The 24091-nt window shown below is 47.3% G+C and overlaps 1 protein-coding gene across 1 annotated transcript; it reads right to left on the bottom strand.

Annotated features, from left to right (window-relative positions):
- Positions 1 to 1492: 1492 nt before the first annotated feature.
- On the bottom strand, positions 1493 to 20504 carry SINHCAF (SIN3-HDAC complex associated factor). Its single transcript, XM_076340745.1, has 6 exons — positions 20441 to 20504; positions 9705 to 9852; positions 7523 to 7622; positions 6421 to 6547; positions 4846 to 4996; positions 1493 to 3949 (listed from the first exon to the last, which is right to left on the bottom strand). Exons 2-6 carry the CDS (start codon positions 9830 to 9832, stop codon positions 3787 to 3789), a joined length of 669 nt encoding a protein of 222 aa, XP_076196860.1. The 5' UTR covers positions 9833 to 9852; positions 20441 to 20504; the 3' UTR covers positions 1493 to 3786.
- Positions 20505 to 24091: the final 3587 nt, after the last annotated feature.

Raw genomic sequence — 24091 nt, 5'->3', positions numbered from 1 at the left:
CTTCAGCAGAGACCTGGGGCCAGGTTCTCACTGAGGCTGAGACCGCTTGAAACAGCATCTGTGGTGAAGTCTACAGCCAACAGTGAGGGCAAAGGCTGAGGCATGAACGGTCCTTTCCCATGCCCAGAACTGAAGGCTTAGGACACCTTCTCGTCACGTGCCTCGTTCTTCTCATCTTTTGAGTATAACACAATCCTCCGCAAAGCATCTTTACAATGCTTGTACTGTAAGGTATTTTAGCAGATGTCACGCTTGTCATTGGGACAGCTGATTCAGGTGAAGCACAGGAGGGCTTTACCCAGGATTTTGCCTCCCGATTTCATTTCACATTGCTCTGAAGATGGCAAGTCCTGCCTCCCCAGTGTTCCCACAGGAGCTTCCTCCTCTGCAGCTGTAGCCCTCCGTTAGGTTATCTGCCCCACGAAAAAAAGCCCTCTGTCCATCAACACTGATGTTCTCTGCACCCAGACAGTACCTGTAGTCACCGGTGTGCAGCAACAGTGTAAAAGAGAGAAGGAAAAGGAATTCATTATTTGAAAAAGGGTGGAAGTTGCCAAGAGTGGGATACATACTAAGTTTACCTGCTCTAAACCACCTTTTGGTGCACCTGCTTCTCTTCAGTGACTTTATGTAGAGCTTTTTATTTCAGGTGAACCGAATCATGCCCAAGGCATGTTTAGGCATCTACAGCAGATAATGTAAATATGTCCAAAATAGATGCTATTGTAGTAAAATCGCGTGGTCTTGCAGGCTATGCAGAGCTTTCACTGAAATTATTTCTACATGAATCGCTGGATACCATCGTGCTCAATTTATAAGAAAGTAGCCAGCATATCAGCAGGAATAAATCAGTGTCTCCACTGAAGTCCAAAATACTCTCTCACAACAAGCCATCATGCTTAAGGTTGCAATGTTTCCCCATTATCAGGGAACAGCCTCATCTTCTTCTAAACTCACTGCCATCTCCTGCCAGAGACCTTGCTCCCACCAGTCTGCTGGAGCTTATCCAGCTGACTACGCCTGCCGTGGGAAGAAACGCTCCAGCTTCAGTAGAGGAGCACTAGTCTCTTCCACCGACTCCGCTGGATCTGGAAAGGGATGTTTCCACATGCTGTCAGCACCAACCCTTTAACACTGTCGCTTCAGCTGGCTTCTGCTGAACGCCGGTGAGCTAGACTGAGAGCAAGCCCCCCGGGAACACCAAATGTCAGCACCACCCATTCCCAGTAAAGGAGTGCCTGACACACGCAGTGCCAAGGGAAAGCTCTGCGATTCTGCCCCGAGACAGCTGTCTATCACAATAACCACCACCTCCTTTCCCTTGCTCCGCTCTCCTTTCCAAATTAAATAGGAAGAGAATTATCTCACCCCCCCAAAAAAAAGTCTTGAAGTCTTGTTCAAATAGAAACATGGGTTGCCTGGACTGGTTCAAACACTAAGTCTAATTAACGGAACAGAGCTGAAATAAGCAGAGGAGAAGTTGTTTATTTTCTAAATAAGTCTAAATTTATTCATTACCCTAGTAAAAAAAAGTTTGGATTACAAGTGTCTGAACAGTATAAAAGTACAAAACAGGTTCCATAGATTTCTAATACATTAATACAAAGTGCATGACTACATACAGTTCATTTTGCATTACTACCGGGAATGGAAGAGGTGGGAGGGAGTAGGGGAAGCAGTTGGCGGTTGAAATCTAGCAATAAATAAATAAATACAGAAGAGATGATCCGTATCAGAGCACATCCTACCACCTATACTGCAGCCTTAGGTGTACAGAATTACCGATGCTGAAAACACAAATTCAAATGAAAGCAGGTGTCTGCAAAAACAGCTAGGACTCTTGCTCAAACCTTCATTAGACGTGACCAACCTAGTTAAGCCGCTATACAAGCAAGTATCCATTATATCTACGGTTGGACTCGATCTTAAAGGTCTTTTCTAGCCTAAATGATTCTATGATTCTATTTGGTTGCAGATGAAAGCAAGGTAGGCAGCTTTGTCCTCCCTTCAGAATCTCAGAGAGTTTAGGAAAAGCAAAGTAAGACCAATGAAAGCTCTAAGCTGTAAGGCTGTGGTAAGTCAAAGCCCTGTTTCCTCTGATGTTCTTTCTCTCCAGAGGTTGGCTTACCCAACAGAAGGAGAGGAAAAAAAAAGGGGGAAAAAAAAAAGCTTTGAGGGTAGAGGCTCCTCTTAAAACCTGCATATCTTTCCCTATCTATATTTTCATTTGCTAAGCATTCCCATTTCAGAAAGTGAGATTACAAGGAAATCCAGTCCTAAGCCCTACCCACCACAGTATTATGCCAATGACTCTCACAAAAAGGAAAGCTTGTAGCAATTCATTATAGATTATCCCAAAAGAGTAATAGTAAGAAAAATCCCCCCTCCCCCCAAAACCAGAAACAAACAAAAAAAAGCAGAATTCCCAACTTACACAAGTTAAACCTTCATAAAAGGAACATGAAGCAATTGGGAGCTAAAACTGCAGCACACTCTTCCAGGAAGCTGCTTCCACCCTACAGGCAAAGTGGAGTTTGAAGGAGTGTCACAATGGTTTTGCATGCAAGTTTGTCTGGGAATCCATGTAAGAAATACTATCTTTTGATCGCGTACGCAAACAGAGCTGCCTCGATTCAGTACAGCACCATTCTTAACAGAAATTTTCATATTCAGTATTCACAAAAGCATTGATCTGGTAGTTGTTTAAACGAACAAACCAAAAACCAAAACCCAAACACAGAGAAGCACTGCAGGGGAAGGGTTCCAAAACAGCAATCGTGAACCCAGACCCCAGGCTGCGATCAGATCATGTCCCTGGACCAAAGCCTGATTTGCTTAGCGAGGGGTTTGGTTCTGTGTCAGGTCCAAAACCAGCAGGAAGCCTGGCCTGTGGTCACATTTCAGCTGCACTGGGCCAACAGATGGCAATTACTCAGTTTTGGCCATCATCTACACCTAACTTGGGCATCAAGATGTTTTCTTGGTCCATCTCTAATCACCAGTCAGTTACTACATGAAGCCCAGGGTGTCTGCTGCTGGGTTCAAAGGAAGTAGCCTCCCATTTCGCTATGTTCAATTCTTAGGTAAATCTTCCTCCTTAGCTAAGGAGGAGAGCTCTCCCACCCCTTCTGAAGAGCACTTTATGTTGGGGGCCTTCTCGGATAACTACCACTTGGAGTAGAGATGTCCGCAGTTTACCAGTCTGTGTCACATCGGAGGGATGAAATATTTGTCTTTGTTACGTCAGTAGTATAGGGTGAGATCTCCACACCTTTAAAAAATATATATTTATATAACTAGAGAGGTGACTTATAACATTTCTATGTATTAGTTCATCTTATTGACTCATACATGTCTAAGAATGAAATATTTTCTTGGGGATTTAAGGGAGGTTACCAACCAACTTTAAAAAAAAAAAAAAGCCTTACAACCACTGCTTCTTTCAATACGGAAACATGAACTACATATACTTTAATATACAAAACCCCATCCTCATATTCACTTGTGAAGCGAGTGGGGGGGAAAGGGGGAGGGAAGATTAGACAACCTTGCAGCAGCATTCAGCTTTGCTAAGTGTTCCATAGCATCTTAAATATTATGTACAGTCTTTCTGAAAGGATACAAACTGGCTTCAGAGTTTGTGGAATTGTAGCAGTAAAACCCAAAACAGTTCCAGGGAATAGTCTTTTGGCAGCATAGCAGGTGTCCAAAGTGAACAGTCACTTTTCTAGTATTTTTCCAGAGAATGAGAGGATCTGAAAAACCTTCTGCAGCTATCCAAGGAAGTCACCACTCCTCTTGGGTGGAGATTGCTGGAGATTGTGGTCCTTCTTGTTCTGGCTTTTCAGTGGCAGACTTTTTATTGCTACAGCAAGGTTTGAAGAGATGAGTGTCTATGAGGACTTCCCCAAAACGCCCTTTGTAAATAATTCCACAGCAGACCTTTTGCCTGGAAGAAAAGGCAGGGAGAGAGACAGATAGTTTGTGTGTTTAGAATATACAGAATTTACAGAAATGCAAAAAATCAGCTGGACCCAAGACACTGCTTTTCTGAGCCTCCAGCTCAGAGGATACGAGGGAAAAGGCTGCTCAGAAAGAGAAAACAAGTCTGTGTCTAAATCCACAACACCGCTTTGGGGGGAAAAAAAAAAAAAAAAAGAAGGAAAAAAAAACCCCAACAAACCCATGTCTATACAAAACTAGGTCTCCCATTTTGCTTCCCAGAGAAGTTTCAGATACACAACTATCTGGGCTGAACTAACCTTGCCTACAATGCACTTGCAAACACTATTTAAGAGGAGGCAGCAAAGTCACAACAACTGCAATAGAGCAATTAGCTAAACAAGGGATTACTGTGTCACAACAGGCAATAAAAGATAACAAGCTCGTCAGCTCCCAGAAAATCTTGTGGTTTTCCTCCCACTCCAGATTTTTTTTTTTTTTTTTTAAATGACTACCATCACAGGTCAACCAAATCAAATGCGATGTTTTGCTGGCAAGCTGAGAGCACTGTTGTACTTGGTAACACATCATGTCTACAGAGCACAGTTTTAAGACAAGATAATAACAGTCAGGAATATTATCTGTTACTCCAAAAAACGTAAAAATATTTTCCAGCAACTGTATTAGTATTTAGGGAACTGGAAGGAGATAGGGGAAAATGTCTTAAACACATGGCATTTTTTCCAAAGACAGACAGATAGTGTATAATACTCTGTGACTTAAGTTATATCCTTACAACAAATTAAGTTCAGCAGCAGCAAATTCCTGAAGAAGCAGAATCAAGCACTGTGTACCTGAAGTGAATTGCTATCTGCACAGAGTGCACGTTCTGTTGCTTTTTACCTTTTCCAATACGTGAGATCTAAAAAGGAGAAAACTGGTGTTCTGCTGGTCCCAGCGCTCATCTCTGTGTCAGAACCGTCGTCAGACTGGTTACTGTAACAGGGCGACTGAGCTGGGGAGGCACTCGAAGTGGTGCTGTGGGCATCGGAATCTGTAGGGGAAAGAATAAATGCACGAATCGGGACATGCATCCAACGACTTACCCTCTTCCTGACTTGTAAAAGGTCACATGCGGATTGGGAACAGAGAGACAGATTTTTTTCATTAACAAGAAAAACTTAACGACGACAACCCATTGTTCACTTGCCCCTGCTGATTTCAATAGAGAGACTATCTGTCAGCATTTGGGAGACAGTCCTCGGAACTGGAGGGGGTTCCTTGTACAGGAGGGACTGGAAAGAGGTTCAGGATCAGGCTTCAGTTCCTGGCTCTCAAAACATAGCCTGTGCAGGCCACGCTTTGGACAAGATCCTAGTCCCACTCTGGAATCACTGGAAGATCCTTGAGGACGATGGGGATCTGTGCTTCAGATCTAGTACTTTCTCCCTCACTGTAAATCTCCTTTCTTACCCATTCAGTTAAAGTCTTGCAAAGCTCTTCTCATTAGTGCAATGGGCTAGGTAGTATTGAGCTTTTGCGGGATCGAGACTATGAACTATGTACCCAGTGCAGACACACACCTTAACAGAGGGTCTACTAGCCTACCTTTTAGTTATCATCTCTAGCACCTACAGTAACACAATTAGATTAACTATACTACATTGAATGAGGAGCTACAAGCTCTTTGGGTCAGGGCCTCTACTGATTCTTTGGAGAGCTTTTCCTTCAAGCCAGGTAGGGTAATTGAAAGAGAGAGAAAACCAAGTCAGCAACAGTTAAGGAGCTGGAAGGTTTGATTTAGAGGAAAAACCTAAAGTACCGACATCCATTTAGAGCATAACTGGCAGATGGCTTTGTTGGAAAGCTATGAATCCAAATCTATTCGAAGAGTCTAAGCGCTAGTGGAAAGAAATCACTGAGACCAGCAGAGGAAGGTGTAAGGAAACTATACAGAGGAAACATGGTAGGAATTTAAAGGGGGGAAAAAAGAAATCTAGGCTAAATAGAAAGCCTGGGTTGGAAACATGTATGGAAGAAGACGACTGATAGTGGTATCAACAGAACAGTGCTTCTTGGGAAAAGAGCTGAAAATGGCCATAGCGCATTACTGAGAGCAAGGGGAAACCTCTTCCAACTTCAGTTTCAATGAGGGTCTTGCCCAAGAAGTTCTTTCTAGAGACATGTCGTTTAAGTGTGGGACATAAGCTACAATTGCCTACACTTTCAAGCCAGGCTCCCCACTCCCCCTCGCTGCTTCCCCACGTCTGTCTCGCAGCCCACCCTGCACACAAGCTCTTCCTCCTCATTCCACCCCCTCCCCAAGCCCTCGGAGGATGAGAGGCTGGGAAAACAGGGAGTGCCCAAATGTGTGAGCGCACAACTGAATCTAGATGGTGATTCAGCTTGGCCAGCTAACGGTAAGCTACATTAGGGGAAGCCAAAGTTTATTGCCAAAATCTCTTTGGATCCACTTACTGTGCCGCTTGAATTCCTTTTGCAGTTTGCTGATTTGATTGCTCTTTATTCTGCTTCCAGACAGGGTTTTCATTTTCTTTGGTTTCAATGTTGTTTTAAGACTGGGTCCAGCCCTGGCATCTACCACCTAGAACACAGAAAAACGCACGCATAATACTTCTGCATCATGCCCAGATACTGCCCTAGTCAAGGTACCTGTACTGACTTAGCTGAAGGTGTTCAAAACCAATTTAGTTAAACCAAGGCAGTTCTGTGCACCAACACTCTTACGTTTCATTTAAATCGGGTTTGTAAGAGGCTGAGTCAGTAGGAAAATGCAGCAAACTAGTTTAAAAAGCACCTTCAGTTCAACTTTTGCCTTCTTCCTATTTTTGACAAATTCAGTTTAGTAGACAACAGTTGTTTAAGTCAATACAGGTTCAGTTAAGAGTGTCTGCCAAGCATTTGCCCTGGAGTTTTTTAAAAAAGTCATCAATTTAACTTCTGAATAAAGCCAGCGGTAGTAATAAGCATAGGCCTGGCTCCCATTACCATCAAGGCTTCCTGAATAAAGATTATAACATACGCAAAGAATCCTGATCATCTTCCCAGCCCTAGGCCCAAAAACCGAATTAGATGTATCAAAACAGAATATATCAGTGGGAATAGCTGCGAGATATTAGTCATTGTAATTATCTGACTAAACGACATTGATTTACGTGTTGCTTGAGCAAGTCGCTTTACTTGTTCAAACTATTAAAAAAAACACTAAAAAAAAAGCGACCAATTTTGGATAGAGGCCAAATTTGAAATGTTTTGAGTGTCATAAGAGACTTTTGGACAAAGTTATAAGCTTGTGAAAACAAGGAATTACAAGGTAAGTTAGTCCGCGGCTCCATCCCGGGCTTGCATAATCACCATTTGCATGTACGCCAAATGAAGACAGATAAGAGCCATGTAACAGGAAATACTCCAGGAAGGATTTAGAGATGCTGAGGGTGGGAAGGGAGAGTGTGGGGGAAATAGCAAATCCCAAATCCTTGCCAGCACCTCCCCTCTCTAGCAGGATGGACTAAGGCAGAGACGAGTTAGTTTTGGGGTAGAAGAGAAATAAATTACTAACATGATTCCAGTTTTTTTTGGATCCTGCTGGCAACTTTTTCCATCTTTTCACCAAAAGGACACAGGCATTGCAAATATCTCCTGAGCGGGCCTCGTGGAGTCTGGTAAAAACAAAAGCAAAAATCACTTGACAACAGTTAATAAAAGCACCCCCCCACACACTTGATAACAGCAAGAAGCATAAAAATTGACAGAAAAGAAGGGTTCTCAAGTTCTGTTTTTCAGGTATTATAATTCATCTGGGGTGCTCAAACATTGCCATTTAAAGACCAGGTCTCATTTTCAGAAAGCACTCTTCCATATAGAAATAAAAGGTGGTGTAATCTGCCTCCAGTGAGGCACTAAAACCAACAAGTCCCATCACCTTCAGTTGGTTTTGTTTTTAAAAAAAACAAACAAAAACAAAACCACCAGAAAAAACAACACACAGTTCCAGTGGGTTTCGTTGGTTTGGTTGGAGAGGGAGGGAGGAAGAATAATCATATTCCTTGAATGTACATTTGGGAACAGACCTCAGAGATCCGACAAAAACTTACTCAGCTCTTAACTTTCTCACAGAGCTTCAAGGATGAGCAACAAATACCACCTAACACACTCCTGCATAAGCGTAGGATAAGGTTTCAGAAACAGCATTCACTGGAATGACAGCAATACTCGCTCCCTTTAACGAGCTTTCTTCAGAAATCATCTCTACTGCTAATCCGCGCTAAAAGAAATATAAAGGGGCTAAACTGTAGAATTTTTCAGCTATTTAAATAGGAAGACTTTGAAGCATTTATAGATGAATGGGGCAGGCTCAGATAAGCCATTGTTTGCTCAGTGTTAAGACTGCATTTTTACCTTGGCAAAAATATTTCAGATAGCACAAGACCAAAGGCCCTGGTATACTGCAAGCTTCTTTACTGTAGTTAAAAAAAAAAAAAAAGCAACGGGCCTTCACACAGTCTTTCCACTGCCAAGGACAGTAGCCAAGAAACATGACAAGGAAATTTGTCAGCACCAGATTTATGTACAAAAATCCATGGTAAATACAAAGCACTATAAAGCTTTGTTTTTGTCCTTTCAACACTTGAAAGGAGTGTTTCTAGAAAAGAGGAGAAGGAAATATTTTGAAAGATTGCAAAGATTTACACATATGAAGTTAAGCACTTGAGACAAGAGCAGCAATACTGATATGTATATATAGTTTTTAATATGATACATGAAATTTCCACTCAGGCCTAAGGTTTTGATGAGAGGTAATCCAACAAGACTGGAAAGAAAAAGCAGAAAGTATCTATTGACAACAGACTTTTTTCCAGGGGAAATAATTTCATGGAAAACCACAGCATAAACAGGAGAAATTCTTATTGCCTCAGAAAAAAAAAAATCAGAATAAACAAAGTAAAAAATAATTACAAGCTATCACAGAAGAATTTGCTTTGCTGACAATTCAGGGACACAAATTTAGACAGAATTTCAAAGTCCTTAGGAAGTATTTCAAAAAAGTTAAAAGGTTACAGCAGCTGGTACAAGAAATCACTGGTATTTGTAGTTTTGCTTACCAATGCTTTCAAGTAACATTACGTGCAACATTACCTAATTGGAAAGCTAATTACTCAATGCTCACTTTCCATCAGAATGGGTTTCCAATGAGAAGTTTTAATAACATCTTGATACGCCCTGTTTGAACAAAGGCACCAATACCTGAAACAAGGTACTGTGCATAAACCCTGCTAGAACTACGAAGTATTTACCCATCAAGTTTTGGTTAACATTCTTGAATCTTCAGAGCCACAGAAAACCTCCATGGAGCTGTGCTGTTTACCAGCTTGTGTGGGCATTTACACCTCTAAGGAACATGTGCAAAACGCACAGTCTGAGAGGGCTCTAAATCCCTGCATGTGCTGTGAGGTGCGAGAGGCACGAGCCTGACCCTTCACTGTTACGAACTACAGCAGCTCTCCATTGGCAGCAACAGCAGACTGACAACCAAATGGTACTGTACACAGCAGCAGAGGATCCAGCCTCTCCTGGCCTGGCCGGGAAAGTTGTGAGGAAGCTGAAGCCAGCCTTCCCCCACCACCCACCTCTGCTAACCTAATCTTTCATTCTCTCAGAGCAAAAGGGACAGCACATCAGGTTCGTGGCCCTGAGATCAACACCACAACTAACCATGATGTTGACTAAAGAGAGAATCTTACCCAAAACAATTCTGGAAATCCTTTTCATAACGTTTGCTGTCAGTGAAACGAGAACTGGAAGACTTAGCTCTGCAAATACAGCAGCCCTCTATACTCCGATACATCTTCGGTTTGTGAAAGCCAAACATCTTTTCCTCCCAGCTGTAGCCTGTGAAAACAAACAGGAACTGGTGTTACTTATCACTGTTAGATACTGAAAGAAAAACCTGGGCAATTCACTGGGCAAACCAAAAGGAAATTGTAATTCAGGATGGGAAACTGCTAGATTAGGCCATAGCTCTATCCTGCGTTGCCCCAGAAGAGCAGATGCACCTAGAATACACTTATTAAAAAAATAATTAACAACAGCTGGAATATTAAGCAATACCCAGCAGGACTCATGACAAGCTCATTTACTGCACAACTCTACTCTAAGGGCACATCTACAACAGCACAAACCAGAGGTGTGAATGCAGCTGACTTGGCTAATGAAAGCCCTATGTATGCGGCAAAACAGGCTGCAGGACAGGCTGTGTGAACCTGCCCGAGCCCCTGGATAAGGAGTTGGCAGCTGAACCCTGGGTCACTGGAACTACTTTGTCATCATCACCGGTGGTTGTTGGAAACATCCCTGTCAAACTTTGTTGAAAGTGAGTAGGAGTCATTTTAAATGAGCTGCAGTCATACCTCTAGGCTGTAGGGCAGACATACCTGAAAAGCTGCTCTAAAAACAGCAGGGTGGAGTCCCACCCAGCCCTCAATGGCCATGCCTGCACTGCGGGACCCAGGAGCGCTTCTTGACTCTCAGGCCTGGGTGAGCATCCCAGCCACATCCCAGCTCCGTGTCAGCACAGGCTCAGTTCTCGCCCTCCTGCCTTCCCCGCCCTGCTTTCCATGGGAAGGAAACCCAGCTAGAAAAGGGCCGGGGAGCAGGACCCTGGGGCACGTTTCAGCATGCGCCTACCACACATCCCAGCCACCGCCAACGACGCCGGAGCAAAAGGTAGTCCATTTACAGGGAAGTTGTTTCTTCTTAACCACCAGCTCTGCAAACTCAGCACCAGCTCAGAAAGCCAAAAGCCATGATGCCCTTAGAGTTCTGCCTATCCTTTTCAGTACACCTGAGCTGGGATTTGCTATCAGAGCAGGTAACATACAGTGGAGGTGTTTTCCAGGCAGAAACTTTTAAAGTTAGTTACAAGTGGATTTACTGCAAACACCATGATGAAGACCCCTTCAACACATGTCCCCACCACCAAATCAGTTCTCCCCAAGCACCAGTTACTCCCCAGTGCAGACTCCTGTTAGGCACAGTCTGACACGGCATGAGAAGCTGTCAGAGCAAACAGAGCTCCCACAGCACTTCAAAAAACCAAACCAACAACTGAGCAAAGCCAGTGCTTTCCTGGCACTGGCCCTGGACACACAGCAAGTCCTCACAGGCCGCACAGCATCTGTCTTATAACGCAGGTGGGGACCGTTCCAAGAGGTTCTCTTTTAACCAGACCACGGTGCAAGGTTTGCCTCCATCACCTGCTGCAGGGAGCAAGCAGCCACCTCTGCTGCTTATCACACACTAACTGCTCAGAGAGGGGACAGGCCACCAGCTGCAGAAAGCTCCATGAGAACAGGTTCCCACTGCTGAGAACTTCTGCTTTTAAAAAATTAAAATTAGACAGAGCCATGCAAATAACAAATAAGATCTCCCCCTCTTCCCTCAACAAAGGGCCAAGTCATTACATTCTTGTAGAAGCTAACAGAAAACTACCTCTCCTCCCCACAAATACTACTGAAAGACCCAGTAGCTCAGGCAGGACTTTCAGGAGAGCAGCATCTCCATCACTTGTGGGCAAGTCCGGTGAGAGGGAACTCCCAAGTCCCAGAAACACAACTTGGGTTACTGGTGAATGTATGTGGCATACGGATCTGTCCCCAAATCTTCCACCTGCAGGAAGGTAAGGGACATAATTCTAATATCCTCCAGAGGGACAGAGAAAATTAACCTGAAATCTTCAGTCTACAGGGCCAAGACTTGCCACATCATTACAGCAATAAAATAATTTGAAAAGCAGCTTCAGGTGAGGTCGAAAACGTGCTTCCACAAAACGAGCATACCTAGCATCATGCTTACCTTACTGACGGACAGAGATTGCGTGCAAGGGAAAAAGATCCCGTGCATTTTTGCAGGACCACAGCAAAAGCTAGTGAGCCACCCAGTCCTAGTCACAGTCCTCCACACAGAGGTAAAAATACAACTCCCCACCCCAGAGGGGAAGATCAGAGCATGGCAGCACCACAAAATAAACACACAAGGTTCCACGCAAGGTTCCCAGGCTCCTGAGAACAACAGAAAAGCAAAAATTTTATCTAATATTGTTGGTTAACACTCTTACACAAAATCCATTAAGGAACCCATATCCAGCTGAAAGTGTGCATGTTTACATTTCAGTCTAGCATATTATAATACAAGACCACTTGGTGCCCACTGAGGTTGTGTCTCCTTGCAATTACTACTGCACAAACATGTAGAAAGACACAAGTCAACTCTCCAAAAAGCTTGTCTTGACCAAACCCCTTGCAGAGCCTATTGACGGCAAGGGACTTGTTAAGAGAAAGATGGAGGGGATAGGTCTTTCCTTCCCTCCTGTCCCAACTCATGCTGTTTACCACAGGCTTGAAGTGCTGTATTCCTTTCTTCTTCGTGCACATTTACAGCCCAAGGAGCTCACCTAGGGCTGGGTTCTCGCAAGGATGATTTGTGCAAATATCCAGCAAAGTCACCCCAAATGCTGCCAGGCTGCTTAGGAGACTCATTGCTCCCTCTACTAGAACAGCATTGGCCTGAAGGCCAGGAGCAGCTGTAGTAAGTAAAAGAAGGTATCCAACTAGTGACCTGCTGAATGGGTTTGCTGAGGGATGGTTAGACTCAGAACTACTCTCTGCTTCCGCTTAGATATGTTTTCAGGGACACTTAGCAAATGAACTTGAATGCACAGCCAAATCGAGTTAGTATCCCTGGACTGTCAAGACAAATGTTTGTTTGTTTAACAGAGTGTCAAGGCAAACACTTAAGAGTATGTATTTCGTTTCTTAGCATCCAATGCGGTCCTTCAACAGACAGTCTCTTGAGGACACTGTGTTTAACAAGCCTCTGGAGATCCAACAGCATGTTCACCTGGGAATTTTCAACTACCAAACAGTGATTTTAGATTTTGCTTGGCTTCCCCAACGTTAAGTCTGTGGCCTGGTGCTTTTCTTTAGAAAGTCAAAGACTAACTGCAGACACAAAACTTAAGCAGCAAGAACATCTTGACTGTTACAGGGCAAGACACAGAACTGATCTCAACAATTTGATTTACTTTCTAACCCAGTTTCTCCCAGGAATCCAGACACTGATGAGATGATCTCTGCCACCAGCTGGTATTTATACCACAGCAGAACAAGATGCATGTTTTACAATTAACGTTCTGGCAAAGGCTGGCATCAGACACGTATATTCTGAAAATATTTTGGTTTGCATCGTTGCTGCCATTCTCACAGGAGCAGCCTTTCAACACAATCTTTCAATAGAAGGGAAACTAGTGCCATCTGTTTCCCACTTGATGAATGGTCAGCAACAGTATTACCATATATCATGCCTGAATGGGGAAGAGCCTGTAGCAAAACCACAAGTAAAACAGATTTCTCTGACAACTGCATCGAAGTGCAGTTATAAATGGAAGGCGTCAGTCCAGTTACACATTTAATCCTGAACAGTTGCCATTTGACCATTATACACTAAATATTCTGTCAGCTGGAGAGCTTAATAGCTAATGTAGAAGCATTTGAGTCTAGAAGTACTTATCAGCACTGCTAAACTTAAAGCTCTCTGTCTCAGCTTCCATTCTAAACCATAGTTGTGTGTCTAGTACTGGAGTTGACACTACATTTCTATAGACTTAAGTGTACTTAGAAGTACATACAACTGGGCACTTTAAAAGGTTTAACTTGAGAGCTTTGCAATTTAGATCTCAAATTAGAGCCAGGGAGTTAGACTGCCAGCTAGCCTAATGCCTGAATCTTAGCTGTGGGAGTTTAACCCCGTGAAATTTGGGACAGATAAAAAGATGGCAAGTAGGACTGTAGCTCCACAGAAGTTAAAAAGCATTACACAAGATAATTTTGCAAAATTTAAGCATGTTATTGAAATATATGACATCTTTTAAATCAGCAGTTGCACAGAAGTGAAAGGGACAGCTCACCAGCAAAGAATCAGAAATCCCAGTAGAGCGTATTTGTCATTCTGCAGAAATGGAGATTTACCTGCACTAGTAGGGGAGCAATGTTCCCCCAAGTCAGGGGAAAAGTGGTCCTCCTCCTCCCTGGTCTCCCTGCAAAAGGAGAAGTTGCTATTCCCCCAAGTTCTGCTTTAAATAACTGCTTTAGCAACTTGAATGGACTCAGAAAAGACTGCAGGAACAAATTCGCTCCATCCCTCTGCCCTCTCACTTTTGGAAAATGAGCATCAAAACCAGAGACTTGTCTTGCAAAAAAATTTGGAGTCAAGCAGAGAACAGTAAAGTAGGTAGGAAATTAAAAAAAACACAACCTGCTTATTACATTTGTGAAAGGCTGGTACAAAGCAGCATGCATCATACATGTGTGAAAGTGGTTTCATGCTTTCGTTACCTGTCAGGACTAGAATTCGGTGCTTAGTTTTCTTCGCACAATTTAATTTGATGATCTAAATTAAAAGGAGGTATTGCTTCAGGTGTTCATTAAGTTTTCAAGTTCGGGAAGAACTTCTGAACTCTTTTAGATTTTAGAATAAGAAAAGCTGAGCCACTTTCATTTGCTTTTCCAGATTCCTTCTGCATTCTTTCTGATCACCCAAGAAGAATGAAAACCTTTTATAATAGAAAGGAAGGAATTCCTAGAAGGCATGCATGTCTCCCTTTGTAACACAATTATCAGGCCAGTTGGAAGGAACATGCTCACCTGCTTCTTGCAAAGCTGAAAGAGAAACATTCCCTGGGGTTATGGGAGAGCAGAGGGATGCCAGTCCAACTACTCAATACCTTCCTCTCTTCCCATCTCCTCGCTCTGACCCTGGAGCATTCACCCTTTGTGCAACTACAAAACTGCCAGTACATTGTCAGAGAGGAGGCGAACCCCTGCAAATAATTTCATTTCCCCTTCTGTGTACAAAACAGCCTTGGCACAGCCTCCCTGAAGTTGGGCTACAGAAAAGTACGATCTAGCCTACACATGTTGATGCAGCCGGTTCCTGTCAGTAGAAATCTCACAATGCTCATCTCTACAGCATTTCATTGGAACTAAGAAACATAGCCAAAATGGTACAGTTTTTTTTCTTTTAAAGGAAAAGAAACAAATGCCTTAATATAGACAGAATATACGTGCTCTGGCTTTTACATCTGCAAGTGCATACACCCAGGCACATGCACACACACGAAAAATGCTTCCAGAGCTGTCTATGGCGCCAGAAGCAGAGTTGCTTGTCTCGCTAATAAATTCTTGGGCCTGTCCCTCTGCTGAAATAAACTGCAATACCTCTACTGAAAAATCAACTGTAGGACAGAGAATTGTACGTCAACAGAGGAGCTGATCTATATCAGAGACTCAGTGTAAACATACCTCCCCCCTGAGTGTACACGCTGCAAAAAGAAACTTTGGAATAGAAGTTAAAATTGGACTCCAGAAAACCGTATTTTAACATGCCCAAAGCCAGAATGGTCCAAGGAAGTAAGAGACCAAGCTAATTGGAGTCATCTGAAAATGCAACTTCAGTATTTGCAAAAACATTTTTCATACTGTCATCTGTCCTGATAGCTCAAAACAGTGCCTAATTTCCAACAACCATAACCTTAGAATTGTGTGTACTGTATACTCTTCTGGTCCCCTATATCCTCAGATTTTTCCTTCCACTTCCCTTCCTCTCTCCACCCAAAACAACTTTACTTGGAGGAAAGCTGTATTTGGCCACTACAGCCCAGCCACATCTGAAGGAAACAGCACGCTGTTGAGTTTTCACTTGATGAGCTGAGCAAAACCAGTAAAAGGTCAAAACTACATCTTCAGGAACCTTTCTTCTGCCAGAATAAGTAACTCTTTTGCTGGTTGTCATCCACAGCTACTGTTGTGCACTCAGTGCTGCAGTGAAATCTTAGCACACCAGATGCAACTGGGAGCAACTACCAAGCACGTATCAAAAGTCAAACTGGACATTTCTTTCCTATGTTTGAGCCTCCACAGCTCATCCTGGCTGGGTCACAAGCTGTTCCGAGCGAAGTTTTCAGAAGCAGCCAAGTCACAAAGGAGCCTACTTACCTGCTGATCTTCAGTGGGAAATAAGTACCTAACCCATTCAGACAAGAGAAGTGAAAGGCTAAGCCACTTGGGCGTTCCTCTAAACTGCCATGCGGTTAGTGCTCCAGAAGGGATAGGCCAAAGCATGAAAACAGTAATCAGCAAGATTTGCATAGGGGGGAGAAAAAAAAAAATCCCAAACCTGTCCCACCTGCAGACATTCCACCTTGAAAGAGGACTTCCCCCCACACCCCCCCCTCCCCCCGAAACTCCTATTGCGTAACTAACACCACGCTCAGCCTGATCAGGAGCCCTGCAAGGAAAACTTGGGATGTTCTCAAGCAAGTGCTGGAGTTCAGTCTGCGATGCTTATCTGAGTACAGTCACTGCAGCTGTTATGATGCTGTTTGCAACCACCTGCTATTGAAAAAGCATCACAGGCACTCAAAATCATGAGACACTGAACAGTTTGGTGGGGTTTTTTTTGGGTTTTTTTGTTTGTTTGTTTTTTTTTTTAAAAAGAGGGTAACATACCTGGATGGGGACTTGAACAGAAGTAGTAGTAATTATTTGGCAGAATAGCTGAAATGACTTCATTAAAAAGCATACATTTCCATGTCCTTAAGTAATATTACTGGTCATTTCACTTGGACTTTGGACTGAGCACGTTCTACAAAAATGCAAAGGCTTGAGTCACGAAATGGAGTCCCGCCCATGCATTCTGCTTAACCACTCAGTTTTCAAGTCCCAGCTCACTAGCTGCTTCTTTCTGTTAAAAAGCAAGTGCTACGAGGGGTGCAAGTCTGAAGGAGAAGTTCATTGTCAAGTAGGACTGTGCACATCGTTCATCTCATTATGAAAGAGGTACAAAGCATCAGGTGTTAAGAATCAATGCAAAGCAGAGTTTGGTGACACAGAAAGAGCTGTTCAGCATGAGTAAGACAACAAACCGTCACAGTTTTAATGTTGTTTATTTTTAACCTGTGTGAATGTATCGGCTCTTTTAACATCTTCTTCTACTGAGAAGTCAGTGATGTTTTCTTTTTAAAGGAAAGACTGCAAATGTAGGCAATTAGCTCATCTTTGAGAATCTCCGGGCTGGGGGAGAAGCAAGGAGGAATTTTTCCCAGAGGCTCTGGCACTCAATCCCACCTACCTTCAGTGGGAGCTAGATGCTGCATGCCTGTGGGTGTGTTTGAAAATCCCGTGACTTGTTACCTGCCGATTCTTTACCATGGATGACAGATCCCAAGAAACCTAGAATTTACCTGGGGGCCAAAGGAGTTCAGTGTACGCTGGTGTCAGCAGAAAGGTCTCCAGTTCACTGTCTGCCCCTACACTGCAGAGTTCATGCAATCTTTCTCTCTTTATTTAAAAAAGCTGTAAACCACACTGTGAATCTGGCTATGTGCAGACTGGGGAGAAGGGAGTTTCCACTGCACATGCCCTGCACGCGGCTGACAGAAACAGTCTCACCTTTGGAAACAAGCACACAGCAGTCAAGGGGTTTGCCGAGGAACCATCACCCTCCTGGCTTGCCTTGTAAAAGGGTTAAACAGATGTCTCCATGGCTGCCAGCCTACCACCTTCCACCAGCGCCGAATTAAAATTCAAAATGAAAAAGAGAGCATTACAGTTAGGTTGTGCTCAAGTATGTTACTCGGCCTCCACCACAAATGCGATGCTGTTGAAGTTCTGGGCCCAATTCAGGACACTGGGCCTCCTCCTCTCCTCTCCCCACCCACGAGGGGCCCTGCCTTCAGCCCAGCCAAGAGACACGTGCTTTAGGCACACAGCAGCAGGTTGAGGGGCAGCATCCTGCGCCAGCTGCCTTCAGAACTACAGCGCCGGGGCACAGCTCCAAACTTTTTTGCAATTGTAATGATTATTGAATGATTTGGGTCCAAAAGACTGCCCGTCAGCAGACTGACGGGGACAAGGCCGTTCCCGCCAGGAGAGAGCCGCCGGTGGAGCTGGGGGAGCGCCGGGATTCAGCCCTGCCCGCTGCGCTGGGGCACAGCCGAGTAAACAACAGGTTTGGCAGGTCCCTTTAAATCCCTTTAGCTACACGCATCCGGAGACGGGTGTATGAGAGGAGACGGCAACTTTTATCTCATGAAAGGGGGAGCGCGACTGGGAGCATTTCCCTAGCGCAAAACTGCCAAGTTTAAAAAAAAAAAAATAGTGATAAAAGATGCCCGAAAAGGTAGAGTCTGGTCGCGCCGCTCCCGCAGCCCCCGGGACGGGCGCCGTGCGGGAGGCCGGGAGGAGGCTTTCCGCCGCTGCGGCCGCTTTCCGCCGAGCACCGCGTGGCGCGGGGGAAGCGCCGGCCCCGGGCACGGCGGGGCGCCCCGCTCCCGCCCGTTACGGCCGGCGGGCTCGCTCGGCGGCTGGGGGCCGCGGCGGGCGGAGGCGCGGCAGCGCCGGGAACAAAGACACCCCCCCCCCCCCCCCGGGGCGGACGACCTACTTTCGCGGGCGGCCCCGCCGGTCAGGTGGAGCCGCGGGAGTGCACGCACGCGGGAGGCCCCGGATCCCCCTCCCCCCCCCGGGGCTGCCAAGTGTTCAACTTGCCGAGAGACGAATAAAATTAAAAATAAATTAAAACAGCACAGGAAGGGGAAGGCGGCGCGCCGGGGAGGAAAGCCCCGAGCGCGGAGGTGGGCGCTGCGAGGCGGCCCCCGCGCTGCAAACGCCGCCCCACCACGCGGTCTCGGTGCAGCCGCCCCATCCGGCGCGGGGGGGCGGTGGGGGGGGAGCGGCGGGAAGAGGGGGTCGAGCCGCAACAGCCCCGCCGGGCACCCCGACCTCTGCCCCGGCAGGGTGACGGCCGCCTCCCGCCGCCCCGTCCCGTCCCCCCGCCGCCCCGCGCTGGTTCCTCATGGCTCGGCCCTGACGTAATTCAAACATGGCAACAGTTGCACTTCAAAGGGCCGTCGCAGACCTCCCAGCAACGCGGGCACGCCGCGGCGGGAGCGACGCGGACCCCCCCCGGACCCCCGACCCTGCGGCAGCCCCGGGGCGGCCGGCGGGGCTCACCTGCCCGCCCGCCCTGGCACCCCAGCGCCGTGCGCGCAGCGCGGTACCTAGGGGAGCGCGTGGGCACCCAAAGTTTCGCCACCCCTCCAAAGTCCTCCAAACCGGCAGCCAGCCGCCAAAAAACACCGTCCCCCGCGGGACGTGCTTTACCCCACCGACACCCCCACCCCCCCACCCCGGGGCTGACGCCCCTTCCCCCGCGCGGACGAGCGCTTTCCCCCGGCGCGCCGGGGAGCCGCGGCGCCCGCAGCACATGCGAGCCCTTTGTTTTCCCTGCAGCCGGGCGCTGCCTACGTGCCGCGCCGGGGGCACGCCGGCCGCCCCGCCGCGCAAACCCCGCGGAAGCCGGGAGTTGTAACTTGTTGGCGCCGGGCGCGGGCAGACGCTGACGGGGACGGGAGCGACTTTCACTCGCGCCGTGCTGCGAAAGCGGCAGGACGCCATCGCCGCCCGCCGCACCGTCCCCCACGCCGGCAATGCCGCGCACCGGGCCGGTGGCAGGGCGCCCGCCGAGGCGGGGAAGGCTCCGCGCCGCGACCCGTGCGACCGGCAGCACGTGTCGCGCCAGCCCACAGCCGCACGCTTCCCCCCTCTCGGGGCGCGCACAGACCCCGACCCCTCCGCAAATACCAGCGATAACTAGGAATAAAAACAACGGCTCCCTCTCCCCCCGTGAAACCCCGCGGCCACCACCGTGCCCCCCGCCACCCCGCTGGCGCCAACTTGTGCGCGCCGGCGCTACAGGTGTGCGGTGCGGGGCCGCACCTGCGCCACCCGCTCCGCACCGGCGAGAGGCACGGCCGGCGGGGCCGCGCCGCCCTTCCCGGCGGGGCCGGCGGTGCCTCGCAGCCCGCGTGGCGAGGCTGGGTAGCCGCGGCCCGGGAAGGGCGCCGTGCAGCCCCGCATCGCCAGGCGGCCCGGTTTCCCGAACCCGCTCCGCAACCGGGGACCACTTTTGGAGTTAAACCGTCGGGAACCCGGCCGCGTTTCCTCCTTGAGACTTGGGGCTTTAATCGTACTTTGGGGGGGGGGGGGGGGGGGGGGGAGTCAGAGTTCTCGGGATGGGTCTGCAACAATGCGGGAGGCGTTTCTCCCCGCCGGCACCTCCTTTAAACTCCACTAATTGAAGAAAAGGGGGAAAACGCCGCGCACAGGAGCCATGCGTGTCAAACTGTTTCAGGCGGCAAAGTCTTTTCGCCGCGGCAGAACTGCAGACAGGCTCCGGGGTTAACTTGTACTTAACAGAGACCACCGGCTGCTGAAAAAAAGAAAAACCCCAAACCCCAACAACACACACACACACACACACACACACACACAAACAAAAAAAAAAACCGCTTTAAAGCTCCCATTCCTTCTCGGCCGGACTTTTCTTTCCTCCTCCTAAGCAGAAAGAAAAAGAAACCACTCACCGCTCTACTGCGCCCACCAACAAACGTGCCGCGCCGTGCCGTGCGGTGCGCGGCGAAGCCCCGCCGCTGCGCGCCCTCCCCGTCTCTCTCCGCGCTCTGCCGGCCAGCCCGAGCGGGCGCGCGAGCCCGCACCCCCCCCCTTCACTCCTCCCCTCGGCGCCCGCCGCTCTGCGCATGCGCCGTTCCCACGGCCCCATTCTCCTCAATCAAGCGCTCTCGCTTTGCGCGCCCCATTGTCCTTTTAAGGGAGAAAGGCCGCGCGGGAAGCCTGGGAGGAGGGAGGTGTTGCCCATTGTGACGGTGGAGATGACTTCACGCACGCGGCCCGCTCCCCCGCCCCGCCCCCGGCCGGCGGTGGGCGGGCCCCGGCCCCAGCACCGGCCCCCGCGGGCCCGTCCCGGGCACCTGCCTGCCCGGCGGCGCCGCGCCGCGCCGCGCGGGGGCGGGGTTATCGCGCTCGCCTCCCGCGTCTCCATGGCGTCAAGCGCCCTACAACCCGCGAAACAAAACAAAACAAAACAAACAAAACACAAAGCACAAAAAACAAAACAAAACTCAGCGCTGCGAAGGCACCGCTCCTCCGAGCGTGGCGCAACGCGGCCCCGCCGTTTTCAACGGCGCTGCCGCGGTTCGCCAGCCCACGGCGGTAACCGGCGCCTCCCCGTGCGAAGCGCAGCCGGGTTTGCACCGCCGCGGGCGGAGGGTCGCGGCCCCCGGGAGTAAGGGGGAAAGTTTTTTGTCGGTCTCGGGTTGTTTTTTTCCGTGCAGGGTTCATTTTAACGTGGTTTGAAAACCATCAGCGCCTCACGTAATTTTTCCTGCTGCGTCAGAAGGGGCGATTTAAAAACTCGCATCCCCGCAACCTTTGGTTCACGCTCTTTGTGCAATTTAGGAAGAGCTGCTTCACGCAACAGCTGGTGGGTTATGTTGAAACAGATTTCCTTTAAAAACTGACCCTGTCAGAAGGATTAGCATGTGACATGCACGGTAACGCTTGGGCAGCTCTGACTTAGCACCATTACAGCCTACAACTGGGATAAAACCGCAAGCTACTCCCCTCCCGGGCTTACGCCCGGTTTGAGCGTAAGCCCGACTGCTGAATGCCTTCCTTCGAACTGTTTCAGAAGATAAAAAGTTTCCCACGGGATCGACAGCGGCTCAGGCGCAGCGTGCAGTTGTTGCCGTTTAATACTCGAAAATATTAAAACAATGGGGATGAGTATTTCTGTAACGAGTGATTTTACCTTGGTAGTGACCTTTCCAGTCTAATCCTAATTTAGGCGCAGATTTAGCCGCTCGCCGAGAACGCTTGCTGAAATGACCCTTCCCCTTCCAGCAGCAGCGCTAGCTAACCTTGGGGGATTTCCATGAGAGCAGGACAGTCTGCTTTTCCCTACCTTAGCCCGAGCACCTCGCATCACCTCCGCTTGCTTGTAAATCCCTGGTAATTCTACACCACCTCCTCCCTCGGCGCTGCAAAGCCAGTCAACCTGGGCACGAAGCGCAGGAGGGTTTCTCACGAGGAAGTCTCCAGCTTTATCTGTGGGGCGGGTTTTTTGTGGGTTTTTTTTTGAATGATGAGAGCGTGCTGCCTTTGTTACCGGCGCTTCCTCCCAGACACAGCTAAATCAAACCACATTCAACCTGTGAGACAGGAGCGTAGCTAATGCCGAATAATTTCTAAAAATACATGTATGTATTTTACTGGTTTTAACCAGTCTAGGGAACTCTACCAGCTCTTTCGGCAACTTTTGTTTGCATGTAACATGTGCCTGGTTTTATCTGCCTCTTTTTGGTTTGAGGGAGTGATTCTCCCAGATTTTCTCCCATTATTTTCCCATTTTTTCTTCTCCACACTCCTCAAGGCCCCTCAGTGACATTTATTTTAGTCCAGTGCCATCTAGTACAGTATTTAAACCCCCAAATGTGACTGAAATGGCATTTTCAAGGAGAATCCCCATAGGTATCAAGCAGCGTGCTGCCTCTCGGCGCCCAGTTGAACAAGACCGATCTCTTGGCGCCTATCAACTGCTGCCCTCCCTTCCCACCATGCTGAACATTAACGGAACGGCTCAGGGTAGGCTTCGATTGCACGCAACCAGGGTCAGAGCGACTGCTCGGGTATTTATTTCACAGCTTTATGCCCTTACGCTCCAAATCTCATGCAGGTCCCAAAGCTCAGTGGAGAACATAGGCTTCTAACTCACGAACTCATAACGAAAACGGTTGATGCTGTGACCTGGGGAGGATTTGAGTTTCCAGACACCGTACTGCTCCGGCTCGTGAACAGCTCGGCCGTTCCTGCCCTCTCAGAGGCAAACAACTTCTGTCCACAGAAGTCCAAACAGCAAGGCATAAATGAAAAACGTGGTCAAAACCTTCATTTCTGAAACGTCTCCGGTTTCCTTGAAGCGTTTGCTGATGACATTTCAGGGCTACCCTATAACTCAACAGCGGTTTGAGTTTTCATTTTTGACCAATAGCCAGCTTGCAAATAAATAAAATAAGTAACGAGCTTTCATCAAGGTTCCTCTAGCCCCTTCCCCTTGAGCAAGCCACTTCTGCTCCCCACACCAGAGGGGCACCTTGTCTGACCTCACTGTGTGGAAAGAGGGTGACGAAAAATAGCCCCAAACTTGGAACAAGCCTAAGGAGTTTAATTTGGAAAGCGCAGACATCTGAAACAATGCATGCGCTACAGGTAAAGCCTCATTTGACATGGCTCTGTTCTAAAAAATTAAGCATCTTCCTTTCCACTCAGAAGTTGGTATAAAGGAGGAATATGGGTTTTCATGGAGATCACAGGTGACCTGGAATACGAGCTTTAGACCAGGGGATTTGTTCTCATCCAGGTCAGTTCTAAAAAACATTTACTTTAAGAATGCATGCGGGCTCTGGAAAACTAATGGAACCGTTGCTGCGTTCCAGTTAAACCGGTACCTTTCCTGGGTGGTATCTTAAATTGTTTTATCTGGGAAGCTAAATTATGTCAATGGTGTAATAATAAAGCTAACCACAAGGGGTTTTTAAACATAAAACATACACGTATCATGAATGCTGAGGCAGAGGCGCTAACACGGAGGAAAAGTAGGGCATTTGCCAGCTAAGACATGTGATCCTATTGTGTTATTTTTCAATATTAATGAATAAGTAAACACAAATAGGCTACTTGTTGTTAGGTAAAGAGCAGCTGTCAAAACCAAACCCAGGCAGCTGTTCCTGCTTTGAGATTTCACTGTAAAATGTTTTTTTACAACTTGAGTAACTCGAAAGTTTGCTTTATTGGCTAAATGCCTGGTCAAACGGTTTTGAAATAATTACCAGGAGTTCTTTCAGGAAAAAAAAAGTGTTGATTGACTTACAGTTGTAAAGTAAAGTTGTAAAATAAGATTTTGCCAAGGAGTACAATTTCAGAGGGAGATGATATCAACAGATCACTTCTTTAGCCCCTGCTTGCACCCGTTGTCCATATGAGTAACAGCATACTAATTTTTTGAAGGTGCAAATGCTCACGAACTGTAGTTTAAAGCAAACAGGTTTATAAAGAAATGTGATTTTTCCCCTCTGTTTTATGGTTTAGGCCAAATGACAGATGGCTACAAATAAACAGTGACAGCAAAGTTTGATGATAATAAAAATAGATATTATGAT

Source organism: Aptenodytes patagonicus, chromosome 1, assembly GCF_965638725.1.
Source record: "Aptenodytes patagonicus chromosome 1, bAptPat1.pri.cur, whole genome shotgun sequence".
NCBI lineage: Eukaryota > Metazoa > Chordata > Aves > Sphenisciformes > Spheniscidae > Aptenodytes > Aptenodytes patagonicus.
Note: the sequence above shows the minus strand (reverse complement) of the source record. Positions and strands in the feature narration are given on the sequence as shown.